General features: G+C 55.3%; 2 protein-coding genes across 2 annotated transcripts; both read right to left on the bottom strand.

Moving 5' to 3' along the window:
• On the bottom strand, positions 1 to 6057 carry LOC148821460 (GTPase IMAP family member 8-like). The gene is made up of 4 exons (XM_088930846.1): positions 5941 to 6057; positions 1840 to 2727; positions 664 to 1453; positions 1 to 142 (listed from the first exon to the last, which is right to left on the bottom strand). Exons 1-4 carry the CDS (start codon positions 5969 to 5971, stop codon positions 130 to 132), a joined length of 1722 nt encoding a protein of 573 aa, XP_088786972.1. The 5' UTR covers positions 5972 to 6057; the 3' UTR covers positions 1 to 129.
• Positions 6058 to 6892: 835 nt separating this feature from the next.
• hmgxb4a (HMG box domain containing 4a) lies at positions 6893 to 21293 on the bottom strand. The gene is made up of 13 exons (XM_088930837.1): positions 20994 to 21293; positions 19530 to 19657; positions 18397 to 18545; positions 18126 to 18204; positions 17240 to 17803; positions 14478 to 14723; positions 13583 to 13824; positions 13073 to 13154; positions 10778 to 10842; positions 10591 to 10693; positions 8411 to 8580; positions 7950 to 8072; positions 6893 to 7125 (listed from the first exon to the last, which is right to left on the bottom strand). The coding sequence occupies exons 2-13, from the start codon at positions 19564 to 19566 to the stop codon at positions 7081 to 7083; spliced, it is 1905 nt and encodes a 634-aa protein (XP_088786963.1). The 5' UTR covers positions 19567 to 19657; positions 20994 to 21293; the 3' UTR covers positions 6893 to 7080.
• Between the last annotated feature and the right edge of the window lie 607 nt (positions 21294 to 21900).

Raw genomic sequence — 21900 nt, 5'->3', positions numbered from 1 at the left:
TAGATAAGGCAGGTTAATGCAGCCAGTCCAGCGGACAGCTGGTGGTGTGAGTGACCACATAGCAACGTTTTTACAGCCCAAGTCCTGTTCTCCTCTCACTGGAGTCTCTCAAGGCTTCTCCCTGGAACCTCAGCTCCACACACTGCAAAACAGCACAACGGCACTGTGAGACACTCTGGACTCAATCAGTGAAAAACCAACAAGCTCTCAGTGGGAGACTCCACTGTACTGTGAGTATAGAGCCTGGAGAAGAGGCAGCAGCTCAGTGATGCAGCAGTAACACTCCCAGTGGGAGACTCCACACCCACAGCTCAGCTCTGTACTGTGAGTATAGAGCCTGGAGAAGAGGCAGCAGCTCAGTGATACAGCAGTAACACTCCCAGTGGGAGACTCCACACCAACAGCTCAGCTCTGTACTGTGAGTATAGAGCCTGGAGAAGAGGCAGCAGCTCAGTGATACAGCAGTAACACTCCCAGTGGGAGACTCCACACCAACAGCTCAGCTCTGTACTGTGAGTATAGAGCCTGGAGAAGAGGCAGCAGCTCAGTGATGCAGCAGTAACACTCCCAGTGGGAGACTCCACACCCACAGCTCAGCTCTGTACTGTGAGTATAGAGCCTGGAGAAGAGGCAGCAGCTCAGTGATGCAGCAGTAACACTCACAGTGTGTCGGTGCGGAAAAGGTGCTCATCCCTGCTGTTGCTCCTCCTGACAGGCAGATCTGGCTTCTCTTCCTCTTTCTCCTGTGGCTTCAGTGCCTTCATCATCCTCCTGATCATCTCCTCTTCGCAGCACCTCATCCTCTCTACCTCCTGATGAACCTCCTCATTCAGGAAGACCTCTCTGCTGTTCTCGGCCAGCAGCTGCTCGATCTTCTCCAGCAGCTCAGTGACCTGAGTGCTGTCCTGCGTGTTCTGGTTGTTGAGAACATGATACCTGTTCCCACATTTCTGCAGGAGCCACTGCAGGTCCTGCCCTCCAGTCTGGATGTGCTGCTCCAGGGCTGTGTCTCCCAGCCTGTCCCCCCAGGTGAACAGCAGCAGCGTGTGTCTCCACGCTGTCTCGCCCAGGAGCTCCAGGTGCTCCTTCGCTGATGTCCTGTCGGTGACCGAGCCGAGAGGAGTGACCAGGAGGATGGCGTGGGGTCCCGGGGGACAGAGAGACACACTGCGCACGACCTCCTGTTCAACCTTCTGTTGAACCTCCTCTACAATATACCAGCCTGGGGTGTCGACCACAGTGACCTGCCGCCCTGCCACCTCCCCCTGTCTCCTCACGCTCTGCTCCGTTCCTCTACAGCTCACAAACTCCTTCCTGCCCAGGATGGTGTTTCCTGCTGAGCTCTTCCCAGCTACTCTCTCCCCCAGCAGCACGATCCTCAGCTCCGAGAGCCGCTGGGCCTCATGGGAAACAGCCCGTCCCTCCTCTGTCCCTGCAGCCTGGACTCCCGCACCTGTCCGGGAAAAAGAGCACAGCTTATTCCCCAGGGGTCCGGACAGACGCCCCAGCTGGCAGGGTGATATCAGGGCGACCTGTTCAGGGAAGAGGTACACTGGACCCCAGTGCCCCCCAGTGGGCTGTGTGTGGGCTGGAGCTCCTCCTGTAACAGAGGGTCCAGACTGCTCGTCTGATCTCATTTAGCGCCTCCCTGTGTCCCGAGCCCCGCTGAGCTCAGGGCAACAGAGGCTGCCAGTCCTCAGTGCCACTGAAACTCACCCAGAGACACAGGCCCCCGTCCCCCAGTGGCTGACCGCAGAGCTCCCTCTCCCTGGCGTCGCTCCGCTCCGGTCCGGTCGGAGAGCCGGACAGGAGGAGCAGAGCGAGACGACACAAACTCACCCGCAGGAAGCCCCTCTCCTGGGAGAGTTTCCATCCTCTGCCTCTTCCTTCCCACTTCCTCCAGCACCTCTTCTTCCTCTGCTGGCGTCTCTTCCATCACCCAGCACTCCCTGTCTTCTCTCCATTCCTGCTTTATTACCAACACAGGCCTGCGCATCCCCTGCCTCCAAACAGCCTCTGTCCTGCGGGAATGGCCCGCCGTCTCCCTGGGCACGCACAGCGCGCGGCCCCCCTCCGCCAGCTCCGGAGCCGTCTCCCTGTCGGAGTGATAGCACGAGCCCCCACTCTCCGCCAGCAGCTGCTCGATCTTCTCCAGCAGCTCAGTGACCTGAGTGCTGTCCTGCGTGTTCTGGTTGTTGAGAACATGATACCTGTTCCCACATTTCTGCAGGAGCCACTGCAGGTCCTGCCCTCCGGTCTGGATGTGCTGCTCCAGGGCTGTGTCTCCCAGCCTGTCCCCCCAGGTGAACAGCAGCAGCGTGTGTCTCCACGCTGTCTCGCCCAGGAGCTCCAGGTGCTCCTTCGCTGATGTCCTGTCGGTGACCGAGCCGAGAGGAGTGACCAGGAGGATGGCGTGGGGTCCCGGGGGACAGAGAGACACACTGCGCACGACCTCCTGTTCAACCTTCTGTTGAACCTCCTCTACAATATACCAGCCTGGGGTGTCGACCACAGTGACCTGCTGCCCTGCCACCTCCCCCTGTCTCCTCACGCTCTGCTCCGTTCCTCTCCAGCTCACAAACTCCTTCCTGCCCAGGATGGTGTTTCCTGCTGAGCTCTTCCCAGCTACTCTCTCCCCCAGCAGCACGATCCTCAGCTCCGAGAGCCGCTGGGCCTCATGGGAAACAGCCCGTCCCTCCTCTGTCCCTGCAGCCTGGACTCCCGCACCTGTCCGGGAGAAAGAGCACAGCTTATTCCCCAGGGGTCCGGACAGACGCCCCAGTGAGAGCAGCTGTCCTGGGTATGGAGCCCCAGCAGGGTGAAACTGGGGTGTCTGGTTCAGTGGCAAGGGTCCCCCCCCCGCCCTCCCTGCAGGTCTGGGCTCCACTGACCTTCCCCGGAGGCAGTGGGATCACCTCGGGGCCCCCCACGCTGGGCAGGGGGCGGCCGTCAGGCCAGGGGTCAGGCCCTGACCTCGCCCATCTCCCTGCACGGAGCTCCGGGCCTTCCTGCTCACCTGCTTTCACACCCCTCCTCGCGCCCCGTCTTCTCCCTCGCAGTGCAGCCCCGCTCGCCCCTCATAGTGTTGGGGGGCTCAGACAGCCTGCACCCCCGCAGGAGACAGGTTGTGGCTCTCCTCAGCGCGGCGGGTTACCCCAATAAAGCTCACTGCTGGAACTGCGCCTCTTCTCCGCCTTGACCAGTGTGACAGAGTCCCTGTCACCCCAGCTGGTGAGATACTGTGGACAGCAGTGCTTCACCCTGGGCCTTGGACACTTGGACACCTGGACACTTGGACTTCTTATGGCTGTACCGTCATACAACACGTTTCCTTGGCACACACGGACTCGCTCTGTGCTTGAGCAAGCCTGTGACGCAAGATTCCACTGCTCTCAGTTACAAACTAGCTCTCTGGGAGCTGGGAGCTCGACTCAGGGCAGTCAGGACCAGGAGGAAGAGTCGGGGCTCGGCAGAGCGACCCTGCAGACGTCAGGCAGGAGCCCCACTGGGCCCAGTGCGTGAGGTTCTGTCATGCTGACATGATTCACGCCAGACTGAGTTTGAATACAGGCCCAGAGCGCCCTGAAGGCATCGGTATAGAGCACAAATCACACAGCTGTCAGCCTCTGTTACAATATTCACACCCAGAGCAGCTCCAGGCTCCGGATGCCTTCATCCCAGGTCTTGAATTCAGACAAACCCTGAGACGTGTTTTGATCAGGATACTCTTGGAAGTCCTGTGCAGAATAGATTCTCAACAGAAACAGGGACTGAAAAGAGATGCACACTACAGTCCTCACTGTGAATTTTCATTAGTTTGATTAACACAGAGCTGTGTTTCTATCCCAGAAATTTCGAAAGTGATCCAGAGGTGCTGTCCTGTGCACAGTATAGTGAGACAGACTCACCAGGGTCCAGTATAGAGAGAGACAGTCACACAGCAGAGACTCACCAGGGTCCAGTGTAGAGAGAGACAGTCACACACCAGAGAGACTCACCAGAGTCCAGTATAGAGAGAGACAGTCACACAGCAGAGAGACTCACCAGGGTCCAGTGTAGAGAGACAGTCACACAGCAGAGAGACTCACCAGAGTCCAGTGTAGAGAGACAGTCACACAGCAGAGAGACTCACCAGAGTCCAGTGTAGAGAGAGACAGTCACACAGCAGAGAGACTCACCAGAGTCCAGTGTAGAGAGAGACAGTCACACAGCAGAGAGACTCACCAGGGTCCAGTGTAGAGAGAGACAGTCACACAGCAGAGAGACTCACCAGAGTCCAGTGTAGAGAGAGACAGTCACACAGCAGAGAGACTCACCAGGGTCCAGTGTAGAGAGAGACAGTCACACAGCAGAGAGACTCACCAGAGTCCAGTGTAGAGAGAGACAGTCACACAGCAGAGAGACTCACCAGAGTCCAGTGTAGAGAGAGACAGTCACACACCAGAGAGACTCACCAGGGTCCAGTGTAGAGAGAGACAGTCACACAGCAGAGACTCACCAGAGTCCAGTGTAGAGAGAGACAGTCACACAGCAGAGAGACTCACCAGGGTCCAGTGTAGAGAGAGACAGTCACACAGCAGAGAGACTCACCAGAGTCCAGTGTAGAGAGAGACAGTCACACACCAGACTCACCAGAGTCCAGTGTAGAGAGAGACAGTCACACAGCAGAGAGACTCACCAGGGTCCAGTGTAGAGAGAGACAGTCACACAGCAGAGAGACTCACCAGAGTCCAGTGTAGAGAGAGACAGTCACACAGCAGAGAGACTCACCAGAGTCCAGTGTAGAGAGAGACAGTCACACAGCAGAGAGACTCACCAGAGTCCAGTGTAGAGAGAGACAGTCACACAGCAGAGAGACTCACCAGAGTCCAGTATAGAGAGAGACAGTCACACAGCAGAGAGACTCACCAGAGTCCAGTGTAGAGAGAGACAGTCACACAGCAGAGAGACTCACCAGGGTCCAGTGTAGAGAGACAGTCACACAGCAGAGAGACTCACCAGAGTCCAGTATAGAGAGAGACAGTCACACAGCAGAGAGACTCACCAGAGTCCAGTATAGAGAGAGACAGTCACACACCAGAGAGACTCACCAGAGTCCAGTGTAGAGAGAGACAGTCACACAGCAGAGAGACTCACCAGAGTCCAGTGTAGAGAGAGACAGTCACACACCAGACTCACCAGAGTCCAGTGTAGAGAGACAGTCACACAGCAGAGAGACTCACCAGAGTCCAGTGTAGAGAGAGACAGTCACACAGCAGAGAGACTCACCAGAGTCCAGTGTAGAGAGACAGTCACACAGCAGAGAGACTCACCAGGGTCCAGTGTAGAGAGAGACAGTCACACAGCAGAGAGACTCACCAGAGTCCAGTGTAGAGAGAGACAGTCACACAGCAGAGAGACTCACCAGGGTCCAGTGTAGAGAGACAGTCACACAGCAGAGAGACTCACCAGAGTCCAGTGTAGAGAGAGACAGTCACACAGCAGAGACTCACCGGGGTCCAGTGTAGAGAGAGACAGTCACACAGCAGAGACTCACCAGAGTCCAGTGTAGAGAGAGACAGTCACACAGCAGAGAGACTCACCAGAGTCCAGTGTAGAGAGACAGTCACACAGCAGAGAGACTCACCAGAGTCCAGTGTAGAGAGAGACAGTCACACAGCAGAGAGACTCACCAGAGTCCAGTGTAGAGAGAGACAGTCACACACCAGACTCACCAGAGTCCAGTGTAGAGAGAGACAGTCACACAGCAGAGACTCACCGGGGTCCAGTGTAGAGAGAGACAGTCACACACCAGAGAGACTCACCAGAGTCCAGTGTAGAGAGAGACAGTCACACACCAGAGAGACTCACCAGGGTCCAGTGTAGAGAGAGACAGTCACACAGCAGAGAGACTCACCAGAGTCCAGTGTAGAGAGAGACAGTCACACAGCAGAGACTCACCGGGGTCCAGGACTGTAGAGGACTTGTCCATCTGTCAGGACGCTGTGAATATAGCTCAGCCCCTAGTCTTGTTGTGATCCAGGTGAGTCTCTACAGGTGAACCTGTTTCGCTGCCCCACAAGAGAAATGTAAGTCCATGCATGCAGACGGCAGCTGCTGGTGCCCAGACTTGTTCAGAGGACGCCACCCTGCCTTCTCCTCCCTCCAAACTGTCAATATCGGGAGTGAAGGGAACATCTCATTGAAAAAGACACACCTACTGCAGTCTGAGCTTGTGAAAGGACTCCTCTTAAATAAAAACACCCCTCACAAGATATAGAAACCATTATAACCCACACTGGGAGACTCCACAGACACAGCTCAGCTCTGTACTGTCTGGAGAAGAGGCAGCAGCTCAGTGATGCAGCAGTAACACTCCCAGTGGGAGACTCCACAGCCACAGCTCAGCTCTGTACTGTGAGTATAGAGCCTGGAGAAGAGGCAGCAGCTCAGTGATGCAGCAGTAACACTCACAGTGTCACACCTCAGCATGTCTATGAAACAACCACAGGGACCCAAACAAGTTGCTTCAGTTGTATTGAAACTCATCTGGCTGGAAACTGTACTTTTATTCCCAAAGGCAAATTGCACAGGAGGGAGGGCCATCTCCCTGCAAACAAGCTTGGACCTGCAGCCCTGTGAGAGCCTGGTACGAGCCTGCAGAGACTGACAGGGGACAGGCTCGAACCCGCAGCCCCGAGACTGACAGGGGACAGGCTCGAACCCCCAGAATGAGACTGACAGGGGACAGGCTCGAACCCACAGCCCCAAGACTGACAGGGGACAGGCCCGAACCCGCAGCCCCGAGACTGACAGGGGACAGAGATCACAGGTCATCCATAAAACACCTCTGAACACAACTGGGGGTCACAGGTCACCCCCAACAAAAACAGAAAGAACCAGGAAGCACAGCTTCACTAAAAGAGTTTTAATTAAAAAACAAACGAATAGAGACTTTTTAAGAACAGAATTAAAACAGAGGCTCTTCTTCCAGAGGCCCCAGTGGATTCTGGGTACTCCCGCCATGTGCCCGTCGTGCCAACTCCTTCCTTCGCGACCCAGATCGAGTCCACTCAGGCCCGCTGGGCACCGCGGCTGCCGTCACAGTCCGGGCATGACATAGGCGATGTTGTCCAGAGTGTTGGACTGAGAGAGACAGAGAGAGTGAAAACACTGTCCGACACAGAGAGCAACACCCCAGCAGAGCAAGACAGACGGAGAGAGAGCCTGAGGAACAGTGAGTCTCTCCCAATCATGCTCCATCTGTCTACAGCAGATGTAAATATTTTATGATATATCTCTGTTGTAAATGTCTGTAATATGTCTGTAGATTTTATTTTACTTTTATTTTTTGTTTTGTTTCATGTTAATTTTATTATTTTTATTTGCTTTGGCAACACTGATCCCATCAGTCATGCTAATAAAGCACCTTGAATTGAACTGAATTGAGAGAGATCAGAGCTCAGGCAGACAGAGACACAGAGAGATCAGAGCTCAGAGACACAGAGACACAGAGAGATCAGAGCTCAGAGACACAGAGACACAGAGAGATCAGAGCTCAGAGACACAGGGACACAGAGAGATCAGAGCTCAGAGACACAGAGAGATCAGAGCTCAGGCAGACAGAGACACAGAGAGATCAGAGCTCAGAGACACAGAGAGATCAGAGCTCAGAGACACAGAGACACAGAGAGATCAGAGCTCAGAGACACAGAAACACAGAGACACAGAGAGATCAGAGCTCAGAGACACAGAAACACAGAGAGATCAGAGCTCAGAGACACAGAAACACAGAGACACGGAGAGATCAGAGCTCAGAGAGACAGAGATAGTTCTCAGATAGACAGTCAGACAGCTCAGAGCTCAGAGAGACAGAGAGATCAGAGCTCAGAGAGACGGAGAGACAGCCGTCAGGCAGAGCGCAGCCTGAGGAGAGGAAGAAGGACAGACAGCTGGGTTAGGGAACTCACCAGGACGTGTCGAGGGCAGGAGTTGAGCTCCGGGACCTGGGCAGTGAGACAGGTGAGTGGCCCCAGAGCACAGAGGATAGAGTCCAGGAGGACAGACAGGCTGCCGGACACAGCCACCATGCCCTGGAAACATAAAAATATAATAATATAATAATACATCACTCAGCACCACTCACAGCTATAGAGACACACAGATACTGAACACACAGCTGTGGACAGTGTTCAGGACAGTGCTGTGGACAGTTGAGGACAGAGCTGTGGACAGAGCTGAGGATAGTGCTATGGACAGAGCTGAGGACAGTGCTGTGGACAGTGCTGTGGACAGTGCTGTGGACAGAGCTGAGGACAGTGCTGTGGACAGTGCTGTGGACAGAGCAGCGGACAGAGCAGTGGACAGAGCAGCGGACAGAGCTGTGCTACACTCGCACTGTACTGAAGAGCTGTTGTGAGGGGGCTCTGACCTCGGTCTCCTGCAGCCGGTGTCCAATCAGGCTGAGCGATTCTCCCAGGAGCTGCAGGTGGGCAGCAGCGTCGATGGGGTCGACCTCTGGAGCACGAGCTGGAGACAGAGGCACAGCCACGGACCCCGAGGGAGACTTCCGGCAGGGAGAGGACACACTCCGCACTGACCCTGAGAGAGAGGGGTTAATACACACACTCCTGCACACTACTGTACACTGACACTGCACTGAGAGAGAGAGAGAAGGGTTAATACACACACTCCTCCTGCACACTACTGTACACTGACACTGCCCTGAGAGAGAGGGGTTAATACACACACCCCTCCTGCACACTACTGTACACTGACACTGCACTGAGAGAGAGAGGGGTTAATACACACACTCCTCCTGCACACTACTGTACACTGACACTGCACTGAGAGAGAGGGGTTAATACACACACTCCTCCTGCACACTACTGTACACTGACACTGCACTGAGAGAGAGAGGGGTTAATACACACACTCCTCCTGCACACTACTGTACACTGACACTGCACCGAGAGAGAGAGGGGTTAATACACACACCCCTCCTGCACACTACTGTACACTGACACTGCACTGAGAGAGAGAGAGAAGGGTTAATACACACACTCCTCCTGCACACTACTGTACACTGACACTGCACTGAGAGAGAGAGGGGTTAATACACACACTCCTCCTGCACACTACTGTACACTGACACTGCACTGAGAGAGAGGGGTTAATACACACACTCCTCCTGCACACTGCTGTGCACTGACACTGCACTGAGAGAGAGAGAGGGGTTAATACACACACTCCTCCTGCACACTACTGTACACTGACACTGCCCTGAGAGAGGGGTTAATACACACACTCTTACTGCACACTACTGTACACTGACACTGCACTGAGAGAGAGAGGGGTTAATACACACACTCCTCCTGCACACTACTGGACACTGACACTGCACTGAGAGAGAGAGGGGTTAATACACACACTCCTCCTGCACACTACTGTACACTGACACTGCACTGAGAGAGAGAGGGGTTAATACACACACTCCTCCTGCACACTACTGTACACTGACACTGCACTGAGAGAGAGAGGGGTTAATACACACACTCCTCCTGCACACTACTGTACACTGACACTGCACTGAGAGAGAGGGGTTAATACACACACTCCTCCTGCACTGTACTGGACACTGACACTGCACTGAGAGAGAGAGGGGTTAATACACACACTCCTCCTGCACACTACTGTACACTGACACTGCACTGAGAGAGAGAGGGGTTAATACACACACTCCTCCTGCACACTACTGTACACTGACACTACACTGAGAGAGAGGGGTTAATACACACACTCCTCCTGTACACTACTGTACACTGACACTGCACTGAGAGAGAGAGGGGTTAATACACACACTCCTCCTGCACACTACTGTACACTGACACTGCACTGAGAGAGAGAGGGGTTAATACACACACTCCTCCTGCACACTACTGTACACTGACACTGCACTGAGAGAGAGGGGTTAATACACACACTCCTCCTGCACACTACTGTACACTGACACTGCACTGAGAGAGAGAGGGGTTAATACACACACTCCTTCTGCACACTACTGTACACTGACACTGCACTGAGAGAGAGGGGTTAATACACACACTCCTCCTGCACACTACTGTACACTGACACTGCACTGAGAGAGAGAGGGGTTAATACACACACTCCTCCTGCACACTACTGTACACTGACACTGCACTGAGAGAGAGGGGTTAATACACACACTCCTCCTGCACACTACTGTACACTGACACTGCCCTGAGAGAGAGAGGGGTTAATACACACACTCCTCCTGCACACTACTGTACACTGACACTGCACTGAGAGAGAGAGGGGTTAATACACACACTCCTCCTGCACTGTACTGGACACTGACACTGCACTGAGAGAGGGGTTAATACACACACTCCTCCTGCACACTACTGTACACTGACACTGCACTGAGAGAGAGAGGGGTTAATACACACACCCCTCCTGCACACTACTGTACACTGACACTGCACTGAGAGAGAGAGGGGTTAATACACACACTCCTCCTGCACTGTACTGGACACTGACACTACACTGGTAACAGGTAACGCCTGCAGGTACAGGTGTCGTCTCTGGTACCTTTGCTCTTGCCCGGCTCGCTGGAGGAGCTCTTCCGCTTCACTGTTGTGGCCTCAGCCTTGTTCTGCTTGTGCTGCAGATACTGAGCCTTCTGTCGCCACACCTACTGACACAGAGAGAGACAGGTGAGCGGCGCTGCAGCCGCAGGGAGAGACGTGAAGTGAGGACAGACAGACAAGGAGCTCACCAGTTTGTCTTTTTCCGGCAGCTGTTTCCACACCTCCGCCAGCTTCCGGCTCAGCTCTCCGAACACTGCAGGCAGAATAAAACTCCCCAGTCACACACAGCCTCACAGACAGAATAAAACTCCCCAGTCACACACAGCCTCACAGACAGAATAAAACTCCCCAGTCACACACAGCCTCTCAGACAGAATAAAACTCCCCCAGTCACACACAGCCTCACAGACAGAATAAAACTCCCCAGTCACACACAGCCTCACAGACAGAATAAAACTCCCCAGTCACACACAGCCTCACAGACAGAATAAAACTCCCCCAGTCACACACAGCCTCACAGACAGAATAAAACTCCCCCAGTCACACACAGCCTCACAGACAGAATAAAACTCCCCAGTCACACACAGCCTCTCAGACAGAATAAAACTCCACAGTCACACACAGCCTCACACAGACAGAATAAAACTCCCCAGTCACACACAGCCTCTCACAGACAGAATAAAACTCCCCAGTCACACACAGCCTCACAGACAGAATAAAACTCCCCAGTCACACACAGCCTCACAGACAGAATAAAACTCCCCAGTCACACACAGCCTCACAGACAGAATAAAACTCCCCAGTCACACACAGCCTCACACAGACAGAATAAAACTCCCCAGTCACACACAGCCTCTCAGACAGAATAAAACTCCCCAGTCACACACAGCCTCACAGACAGAATAAAACTCCCCAGTCACACACAGCCTCTCACAGACAGAATAAAACTCCCCAGTCACACACAGCCTCTCAGACAGAATAAAACTCCCCAGTCACACACAGCCTCACAGACAGAATAAAACTCCCCCAGTCACACACAGCCTCACAGACAGAATAAAACTCCCCCAGTCACACACAGCCTCACAGACAGAATAAAACTCCCCAGTCACACACAGCCTCACAGACAGAATAAAACTCCCCAGTCACACACAGCCTCACAGACAGAATAAAACTCCCCAGTCACACACAGCCTCACAGACAGAATAAAACTCCCCCAGTCACACACAGCCTCACAGACAGAATAAAACTCCCCCAGTCACACACAGCCTCTCAGACAGAATAAAACTCCCCCAGTCACACACAGCCTCACACAGACAGAATAAAACTCCCCAGTCACACACAGCCTCTCAGACAGAATAAAACTCCCCAGTCACACACAGCCTCTCACAGACAGAATAAAACTCCCCCAGTCACACACAGCCTCTCACAGACAGAATAAAACTCCCCCAGTCACACACAGCCTCACACAGACAGAATAAAACTCCCCAGTCACACACAGCCTCTCACAGACAGAATAAAACTCCCCCAGTCACACACAGCCTCACACAGACAGAATAAAACTCCCCAGTCACACACAGCCTCTCAGACAGAATAAAACTCCACAGTCACACACAGCCTCACAGACAGAATAAAACTCCCCAGTCACACACAGCCTCTCAGACAGAATAAAACTCCACAGTCACACACAGCCTCACAGACAGAATAAAACTCCCCAGTCACACACAGCCTCACACAGACAGAATAAAACTCCCCCAGTCACACACAGCCTCACACAGACAGAATAAAACTCCCCCAGTCACACACAGCCTCTCAGACAGAATAAAACTCCCCAGTCACACACAGCCTCTCAGACAGAATAAAACTCCCCAGTCACACACAGCCTCACAGACAGAATAAAACTCCCCAGTCACACACAGCCTCACACAGACAGAATAAAACTCCCCCAGTCACACACAGCCTCACAGACAGAATAAAACTCCCCAGTCACACACAGCCTCACAGACAGAATAAAACTCCCCAGTCACACACAGCCTCACAGACAGAATAAAACTCCCCAGTCACACACAGCCTCACACAGACAGAATAAAACTCCCCCAGTCACACACAGCCTCACAGACAGAATAAAACTCCCCAGTCACACACAGCCTCACAGACAGAATAAAACTCCCCAGTCACACACAGCCTCACACAGACAGAATAAAACTCCCCAGTCACACACAGCCTCACAGACAGAATAAAACTCCCCAGTCACACACAGCCTCACACAGACAGAATAAAACTCCCCAGTCACACACAGCCTCTCAGACAGAATAAAACTCCCCAGTCACACACAGCCTCACACAGACACACTGACCCAGGCCCGGATGTGTAGCACCAGAACAGCACACAGTCTCACTGCAGACACACAGACACACTGACCCAGGCCCGGATGTGTAGCACCAGAACAGCACACAGTCTCACTGCAGACACACAGACGCACTGACCCAGGCCCGGATGCTCTGAGGTGATGTTGACCCGATACTCCTTACAGAACACCTGGTACGCCGTCATGTTCTTCTTCTTGGGCTGCAGAGGGAGAGCAGACAAGGAGAGGAGTGTGTGTGACAGCCCGAACCCGGGACTTGTGGCCTGGCGGCCCGTCAGAACACTGCTCTTTCCACACGAATCTCCCAGCACAGCACCGTCAGAGTACCAGGGTGGAGTTCTGGACCGGGTCAAGACCTCCCCAGACCCAGTTCTCCAGTCCTGTCCACCGAGACCCTGCAGAGTCCCGGACAGGAGTTCTGGACCGGGTCAAGACCTCCCCAGACCCAGTTCTCCAGTCCTGTCCACCGAGACCCTGCGGAGTCCCGGAGCGGAGCTCTGGGCCGAGCTGGTTCTGACTGTAAGCAGCTGGGGGTCGGACACCCGACCGCTCGGCCGGTCTCGGGCCGGACTGCGGGGAGGAGCTTTCCCGGGACGTTCACACACTGACAACAGCAATCAGAGCCCACCTTCTCCTTCTCCGCCTTCTCCCGGTCTCGCCCCTCCTTCTTCTTCTTCTCGCTCTGCGATTCGCTGCTGGAGTGGTGATGCACCACGGCGGGCGGGCTCATCGCGTAGGCCCCGCCCCCCGAGACCACACCCCCGTATGCCCCGCCCCCGGGGGCCGGCCCTGAGCTGTGGTTGGCCGAGCTGTGCGTGTGGGCGTGGCCCCGTGCCAGCTCAGCGGGGGTCAGCAGGACAGTGGTGGACCCTGTGGGAGACAGCAGCCCAGCTGTTGGTCTGCACTCCACTGTGTCTGTGTCTCAGCTCGACCCTGCCAGCGTCTTAGTCACCCACAGCAGGTCTCACGGACTCGGATATAATCCTCCCACAGACCCCAGTCTCCCCGTCTCTCCCAGTGAGTCCCAGTCTCCATCAGTCTCTCCCAGTGAGCCCCAGTCTCCTCCACAGAGCCCCAGTCTCCCCCAGTCTCTCCTAGTGAGCCCCAGTCTCCTCCACAGAGCCCCAGTCTCCCCCAGTCTCTCCCAGCGAGCCCCAGTCTCCTCCACAGAGCCCCAGTCTCCCCCAGTCTCTCCCAGTGAGCCCCAGTCTCTCCCAGTCTCCCCCACAGAGCCCCAGCCTCCCCCAGTCTCCCCCACAGAGCCCCAGCCTCCCCCAGTCTCTCCTAGTGAGCCCCAGTCTCTCCCAGTCTCCCCCACAGAGCCCCAGCCTCCCCCAGTCTCTCCTAGTGAGCCCCAGTCTTTCCCAGTCTCCCCCACAGAGCCCCAGTCTCTCCTAGTGAGCCCCAGTCTCCCCCACAGAGCCCCAGTTTCTCCCAGTCTCTCCCAGTGTGCCCCAGTCTCCACCAGTCTCTCCTAGTGAGCCCCAGTCTCCCCCAGTGAGCCCCAGTCTCCCCAGTCGAACCTGCAGCCCCGGCGCTCGGCCCCCCCTCTGCGCTCCTCTTGCTGGACTTGCTGTGCTTCTTGTCGCCGCGGTGACGCTCTCGCTCCCTCTCCTTCTTCTTCTTGCTCTTCTTCGACTTCTTCTTCTTCTTCTGCACCTCACGGTACGAGTCGTCAATCACCAGCTCCCCCGCCTCCAGCTCCGCCCCCGAGGAGGAGGAGTCCGCCCCCCGCAGGGGCCCCCCACACAGCCCTGGGGCCAGACGCCCTGAGAGAGAGAGAAGGGGTTAATACACACACTACTGTACACTGACACTGCACTGAGAGAGAGGGGGGTTAATATACACACTGCTCCTGCACACTACTGTACACTGACACTGCACTGAGAGAGAGAGGTTAATACACACACTCCTCCTGCACACTACTGTACACTGACACAGCACTGAGAGAGAGAGAGGGGTTAATACACACACTCCTCCTGCACACTACTGTACACTGACACTGCACTGAGAGAGAGAGGGGTTAATACACACACTGCTCCTGCACACTACTGTACACTGACACTGCACTGAGAGAGAGGGGTTAATACACACACTCCTCCTGCACACTACTGTACACTGACACTGCACTGAGAGAGAGAGGGGTTAATACACACACTGCTCCTGCACACTACTGTACACTGACACTGCACTGAGAGAGAGAGAGGGGTTAATACACACACTCCTCCTGCACACTACTGTACACTGACACTGCACTGAGAGAGGGGGGTCAATACACACACTCCTCCTGCACACTACTGTACACTGACACTGCACTGAGAGAGAGGGGTTAATACACACACTCCACCTGCACACTACTGTACACTGACACTGCACTGAGAGAGAGAGGGGTTAATACACACACTACTGTACACTGACACTGCACTGAGAGAGAGGGGTTAATACACACACTCCTCCTGCACACTACTGTACACTGACACTGCCCTGAGAGAGAGAGGGGTTAATACACACACTCCTCCTGCACACTACTGTACACTGACACTGAGAGAGAGGGGTTAATACACACACTCCTCCTGCACACTACTGTACACTGACACTGCACTGAGAGAGAGAGGGGTTAATACACACACTCCTCCTGCACACTACTGTACACTGACACTGCACTGAGAGAGAGAGGGGTTAATACACACACTCCTCCTGCACACTACTGTACACTGACACTGCACTGAGAGAGAGAGGGGTTAATACACACACTGCTCCTGCACACTACTGTACACTGACACTGCACTGAGAGAGAGGGGTTAATACACACACTCCTCCTGCACACTACTGTACACTGACACTGCACTGAGAGAGAGAGGGGTTAATACACACACTGCTCCTGCACACTACTGTACACTGACACTGCACTGAGAGAGAGAGAGGGGTTAATACACACACTCCTCCTGCACACTACTGTACACTGACACTGCACTGAGAGAGGGGGGTCAATACACACACTCCTCCTGCACACTACTGTACACTGACACTGCACTGAGAGAGAGGGGTTAATACACACACTCCACCTGCACACTACTGTACACTGACACTGCACTGAGAGAGAGAGGGGTTAATACACACACTACTGTACACTGACACTGCACTGAGAGAGAGGGGTTAATACACACACTCCTCCTGCACACTACTGTACACTGACACTGCCCTGAGAGAGAGAGGGGTTAATACACACACTCCTCCTGCACACTACTGTACACTGACACTGAGAGAGAGGGGTTAATACACACACTCCTCCTGCACACTACTGTACACTGACACTGCACTGAGAGAGAGAGGGGTTAATACACACACTCCTCCTGCACACTACTGTACACTGACACTGCACTGAGAGAGAGAGGGGTTAATACACACACTCCTCCTGCACACTACTGTACACTGACACTGCACTGAGAGAGAGAGGGGTTAATACACACACTCCTCCTGCACACTACTGTACACTGACACTGCACTGAGAGAGAGAGGGGTTAATACACACACTCCTCCTGCACACTACTGTACACTGACACTGCACTGAGAGAGAGAGGGGTTAATATACACACTCCTCCTGCACACCACTGTACACTGACACTGCACTGAGAGAGAGAGAGGGGTTAATACACACACTCCTCCTGCACACTACTGTACACTGACACTGCACTGAGAGAGAGGGGTTAATACACACACTCCTCCTGCACACTACTGTACACTGACACTGCACTGAGAGAGGGGTTAATACACACACTCCTCCTGCACACTACTGTACACTGACACTGCACTGAGAGAGAGAGGGGTTAATACACACACTCCTCCTGCACACTACTGTACACTGACACTGCACTGAGAGAGAGAGAGGGGTTAATACACACACTCCTCCTGCACACTACTGTACACTGACACTGCACTGAGAGAGAGAGGGGTTAATACACACACTCCTCCTGCACACTACTGTACACTGACACTGCACTGAGAGAGAGGGGTTAATACACACACTGCTCCTGCACACTACTGTACACTGACACTGCACTGAGAGAGAGAGGGGCTAATACACACACTCCTCCTGCACACTACTGTACACTGACACTGCACTGAGAGAGAGAGGGGTTAATACACACACTCCTCCTGCACACTACTGTACACTGACACTGCACTGAGAGAGAGAGGGGTTAATACACACTAAAGTACACTGAGTGAGACAGCTGAGAAAGGGGAGCAGTGCGAGAGAGAAAGGGGGACACGTGGGACTCCCCACCTTCCACCTCCACCTCCTTGACCACGATGGGCAGCGGGTCCTTGGGGTGCAGCTTCTTCCGGGGCGCCTTGGAGAGCAAGACCGCGCCCCCCGGCTTGCGACTGGCCTTTTTCAGCGGCACCCCCGAGGGCAGGGGCGAGGAAGAGGAGGACAGCGGCGAGGGGTAGCTGAACCCCTCGCCCCCCCCGCCCGACTCCCCCTTTTCCTTGGGGGACAGGATGAGCTTCATCTTGAGCCCGTCGGCCTCGCGCAGGGTGAGGGGGGGCTCGGGGGCGCCGGGGCCCAGCAGGGCTGACTTGTGCTTCTTGGAGGAGGAGGGGGGGGGGCGGTGTGGGTGGGAGCCGGGGTGCGGCCGCCCCCCCTCGCCCCCCGACCGCCGCCGGTCCTTGCTGGAGTGGTGGTGGGGCGCGGGCCCAGGGTTCGAGGGCTGGGCGCCGGTGGCCAGCGGGGAGGTGATGGCCTGCAGGAGCCCCATCGCCGTGTCCGTGGGGTGGGGGGGCGGCGGGGGGGCGCGCTCCAGCTTCCGCTTCTTCTTGGGCGGGAGGCCGCCCGGCGAGGGGGGGTCTGCAGAGGACAGAGAGGTCAGTACTGAGGCCGGGCCGGGCCGGGCCGCGAGCCAGAACCGAGCCCAATACCGCACACACAGGGCTGGACCAGTGTGGGACGACTGACACTAACAGCACGGTAAGACCCGGAGCGGATCGCACTGCTGTGGAACAGGAGTCTGATTGAGTACACGGTAAGACCCGGAGCGGATCGCACTGCTGTGGAACAGGAGTCTGATTGAGTACACGGTGAGACCCGGAGCGGATCGCACTGCTGTGGAACAGGAGTCTGACTGAGTACACGGTGAGACCCGGAGCGGATCAGATTGTCATCCTCTCACCCCTGTAGTAGTACTCCTCACTCGAGTGCTTCTTCTTCTTCCTGTGCGGGTCTCCCCCCAGCAGGTACAGCTCCGAGTCCTGACAGGGAGAGAGGGAAGAGGGAATGACAGGAAATCCCGCATCCACTGAACGAGAGGAGAGGAGGGCAGACATACAGGGGTCATTAGGTCACACACACAGCTACACAGGAGCAGTGGCAGCCATTTCTAACGTGGGCAGTGTGAAGCTAAAACGCAGCCATGTTCACTAAGGGCAAAGGCAGTGCGGTACCTTGGGTCGTTTCTTGGAGGACTTGCGGACTTGAGCAGCGATCTCCTCCTCCTCCCGCAGCAGGTCCTTGTAGGAGCGTTTCTTCTCCCTCTGACTGCGGCCAGCAACCAGCCCCATCTCCTCCACACCCCCCTCCAGCACTGACACCTCTGACCCGGAGAGAGAGGTTAATACACACACTCCTCCTGCACACTACTGTACACTGACACTGCACTGAGAGAGAGAGGGGTTAATACACACACTCCTCCTGCACACTACTGTACACTGACACTGCACTGAGAGAGAGAGGGGTTAATACACACACTCCTCCTGCACACTACTGTACACTGACACTGCACTGAGAGAGAGAGGGGTTAATACACACACTCCTCCTGCACACTACTGTACACTGACACTGCACTGAGAGAGAGAGGTTAATACACACACTCCTCCTGCACACTACTGTACACTGACACTGCACTGAGAGAGAGGGGTTAATACACACACTCCTCCTGCACACTACTGTACACTGACACTGCACTGAGAGGGGGGTTAATACACACACTCCTCCTGCACACTACTGTACACTGACACTGCACTGAGAGAGAGGGGTTAATACACACACTCCTCCTGCACACTACTGTACACTGACACTGCACTGAGAGAGAGAGGTTAATACACACACTCCTCCTGCACACTACTGTACACTGACACTGCACTGAGAGAGAGGGGTTAATACACACACTCCTCCTGCACACTACTGTACACTGACACTGCACTGAGAGAGAGAGGGGTTAATACACACACTCCTCCTGCACACTACTGTACACTGACACTGCACTGAGAGAGAGGGGTTAATACACACACTGCTCCTGCACACTACTGTACACTGACACTGCACTGAGAGAGAGAGAGGGGTTAATACACACACTCCTCCTGCACACTACTGTACACTGACACTGCACTGAGAGAGAGGGGTTAATACACACACTCCTCCTGCACACTACTGTACACTGACACTGCACTGAGAGGGGTTAATATACACACTCCTCCTGCACACTACTGTACACTGACACTGCACTGAGAGAGAGAGGGGTTAATACACACACTCCTACTGGTACACATCACAGAAATGAATTCAGAGAGACAGTTACCCAGCACTCCCTTCTTCTTGATCTCCTCGTATGACATGACTCCGAGACACCGAGCACCAGTCTGTCTGACCGTCACTCAGTGTCCACCTGGTCACAAGACCCTCCCTCTGTCCGGCTCCGTCTGGGGGCTAGAAACACACTGGAGTCAGTGAGACAGCGGGATCCAGCAGCCTGTCTGTCTCTCTCTGCTGTCAGCACTGACAGACACACGGACACGCTGGAGTCAGTGAGACAGAAGGATACAGCAGCCTGTCTGTCTCTCTCTGCTGTCAGCACTGACAGACACACGGACACACTGGAGTCAGTGAGACAGAAGGATACAGCTACAGACCTACGGGATATCCTCATGTCAGTAAGATGACTGCAGCGGGGAGAGCAAGGACTTATGACAGGGGTCACTGCAACTGGAGAACAGGAGGCACTTCTTCACACAAAGGGTGGTGGGGGTGTGGAACAAGATGCCCAGCAGTGCTGTCAGGAGACAGCTGGCAGGCCCACACGCCTGATCAATAACCTGTGTTCTTGTTCCTGGAGCTGGGCAGCTGATGCCTGCTCTCCAGAGAGCAGTGAGGGGAGAAGCCGGGCTCACCAGGCCGGGTCTGGTCAGAGGGCTCGGCCCGGTTCCGGCCCAGGCCGCTGACGAAGTCAACCCTGCCAGAGGGAGACGGGTCTCTACACGGAGAGTGGTGGGGGAGGGCGTCTGGGTGAAGCCCCGACTCTCTGGGATTGTTCGGGAAAGGGTCGGGAAGGATTCCGGGATTGAGAAGTCCGGGACGGGCTGAGCAGAGGGAGAAGCTCCGCAGAGCAGGAATATCGCCGTCAACGCAGGCTGTTGCCCTAATCATCGCTATGAAAGCTTTTTTTTTAAATGGATTGACAGCTTATTCACCCGTATTTTGCATGTAAAGGTTGGTGCGTGAGACAAGGGGACAAGCACGATATTGCAGCCTCTCACCAGCTCACCCGGGCCGGCACACGGCACCGCTATCCAACCGGATTAGTAATGCCAGCAATTCCTTGTGAAACGCAGCGCGGTCCGTCCAGGTCCCGATACAGAACCAGCCGTTTCCGACCCGGTGCGCCGGACCGGGATCACGATCCGCGGCCGCTGGACTGCTCTTCGCGATAAAATCGTCTCCCACTCTCATCGTTCCTCTTTCCCGCCTGAGCTCTTCAAAAACACCCACACACACAAGAAACACACCCCCTCTCCCCTTCGCCGCATCAATCACCCAGCACTCCCCCCGGACCCCACCCCGGTTGCAGCACCGGCCGTGACCGGGTGCGAGCGCACCCTCCCGGGAGGACTTCCTACTCGAGCCCGAGGCTGCGGGCCCGCAGCAGGCCCGCTGGCTTCGACCGCCCGAGCGAACTCCAGCCAGCGCCGGCTGGGGGTCCTCGCAGGAGAGTCACCTTGCGAGGAGGGGTCGGGAGAGGGGAGGAATACACAGCGTCGCCCGGTACCTTCGCAAAGATCCGTGAAATGGCTACTCCGCTGACTCGGTCGCCGCCATCTTTTTCTTTCCAAAACAACAACAGAGAACAGGGCGGGGAGGAGAGGAGACGGACGGGCGGGCGGGCGGAGCCCTGCTGCCGCTCCGCTCGGAGACGAGCCCGGGCCCGGCCGCTCTCACAGGCTGACCCGGTTCGGACGCGCACAGCCGGCGAGGGCTAATTTGTGCACGTCACCAGAGTGGGCTCCGTCCGTGCGGCAGAACCGGGACCCGTCGGAACCGGCCTCAGCTCCAGTAACAGCAGGGGGCAGCAGGGAGCGGGGTGTCTGTCACCTTTTGGTGCAGGGGTACTCCGGGACCCCAAACCTGCTGAGCTGAGCTCTTAGTCATGTGATCGAGCCCCTGAACTGCAGGTTCATCAGAACCTAGACACCGACACAGACATCAGACTGGAGACGGGAGAGAGAGGAGACACAGACCCCAGACAGGACAAGAGAGAGGAGACATAGACCTCACACAGGTCGGGAGAGAGAAGAGACAGACCCCAGACAGGACAGGAGAGACACAGACCTCACACAGGACAGGAGAAAGAGGACACACAGAACTCACACAGGACAGAAGAGAAACAGACCCCAGCCAGGACAGGAGAGAGGAGACACAGACCTCACACAGGACAGGAGAGAGAGGAGAGATACACTCCACACAGGACAGGAGAGAGAGGAGACACAGACCTCACGCAGGACAGGAGAGAGAGGAGACAGACTCCACAGAGGAGTTCACACAGTCACCATGTCTCTGGGACATGAGAGAACATGCAGGCTTCACATAGATGGCTCTACAGGCTTGATGAAGGCCATGTAGTGTGTAACTGCCCAACCCCCACCCAGACCCCACACAAGCACAAGCAGAGAGCCAGA

The sequence above is a fragment of the Atractosteus spatula genome, chromosome 13 (genome assembly GCF_055471065.1).
Source record: "Atractosteus spatula isolate fAtrSpa1 chromosome 13, fAtrSpa1.hap1, whole genome shotgun sequence".
Taxonomy (NCBI): Eukaryota; Metazoa; Chordata; class Actinopteri; order Semionotiformes; family Lepisosteidae; genus Atractosteus; species Atractosteus spatula.
The sequence above is the reverse complement of the archived record's forward strand: the minus strand, read 5'-3'. Positions and strand labels throughout refer to the sequence as shown.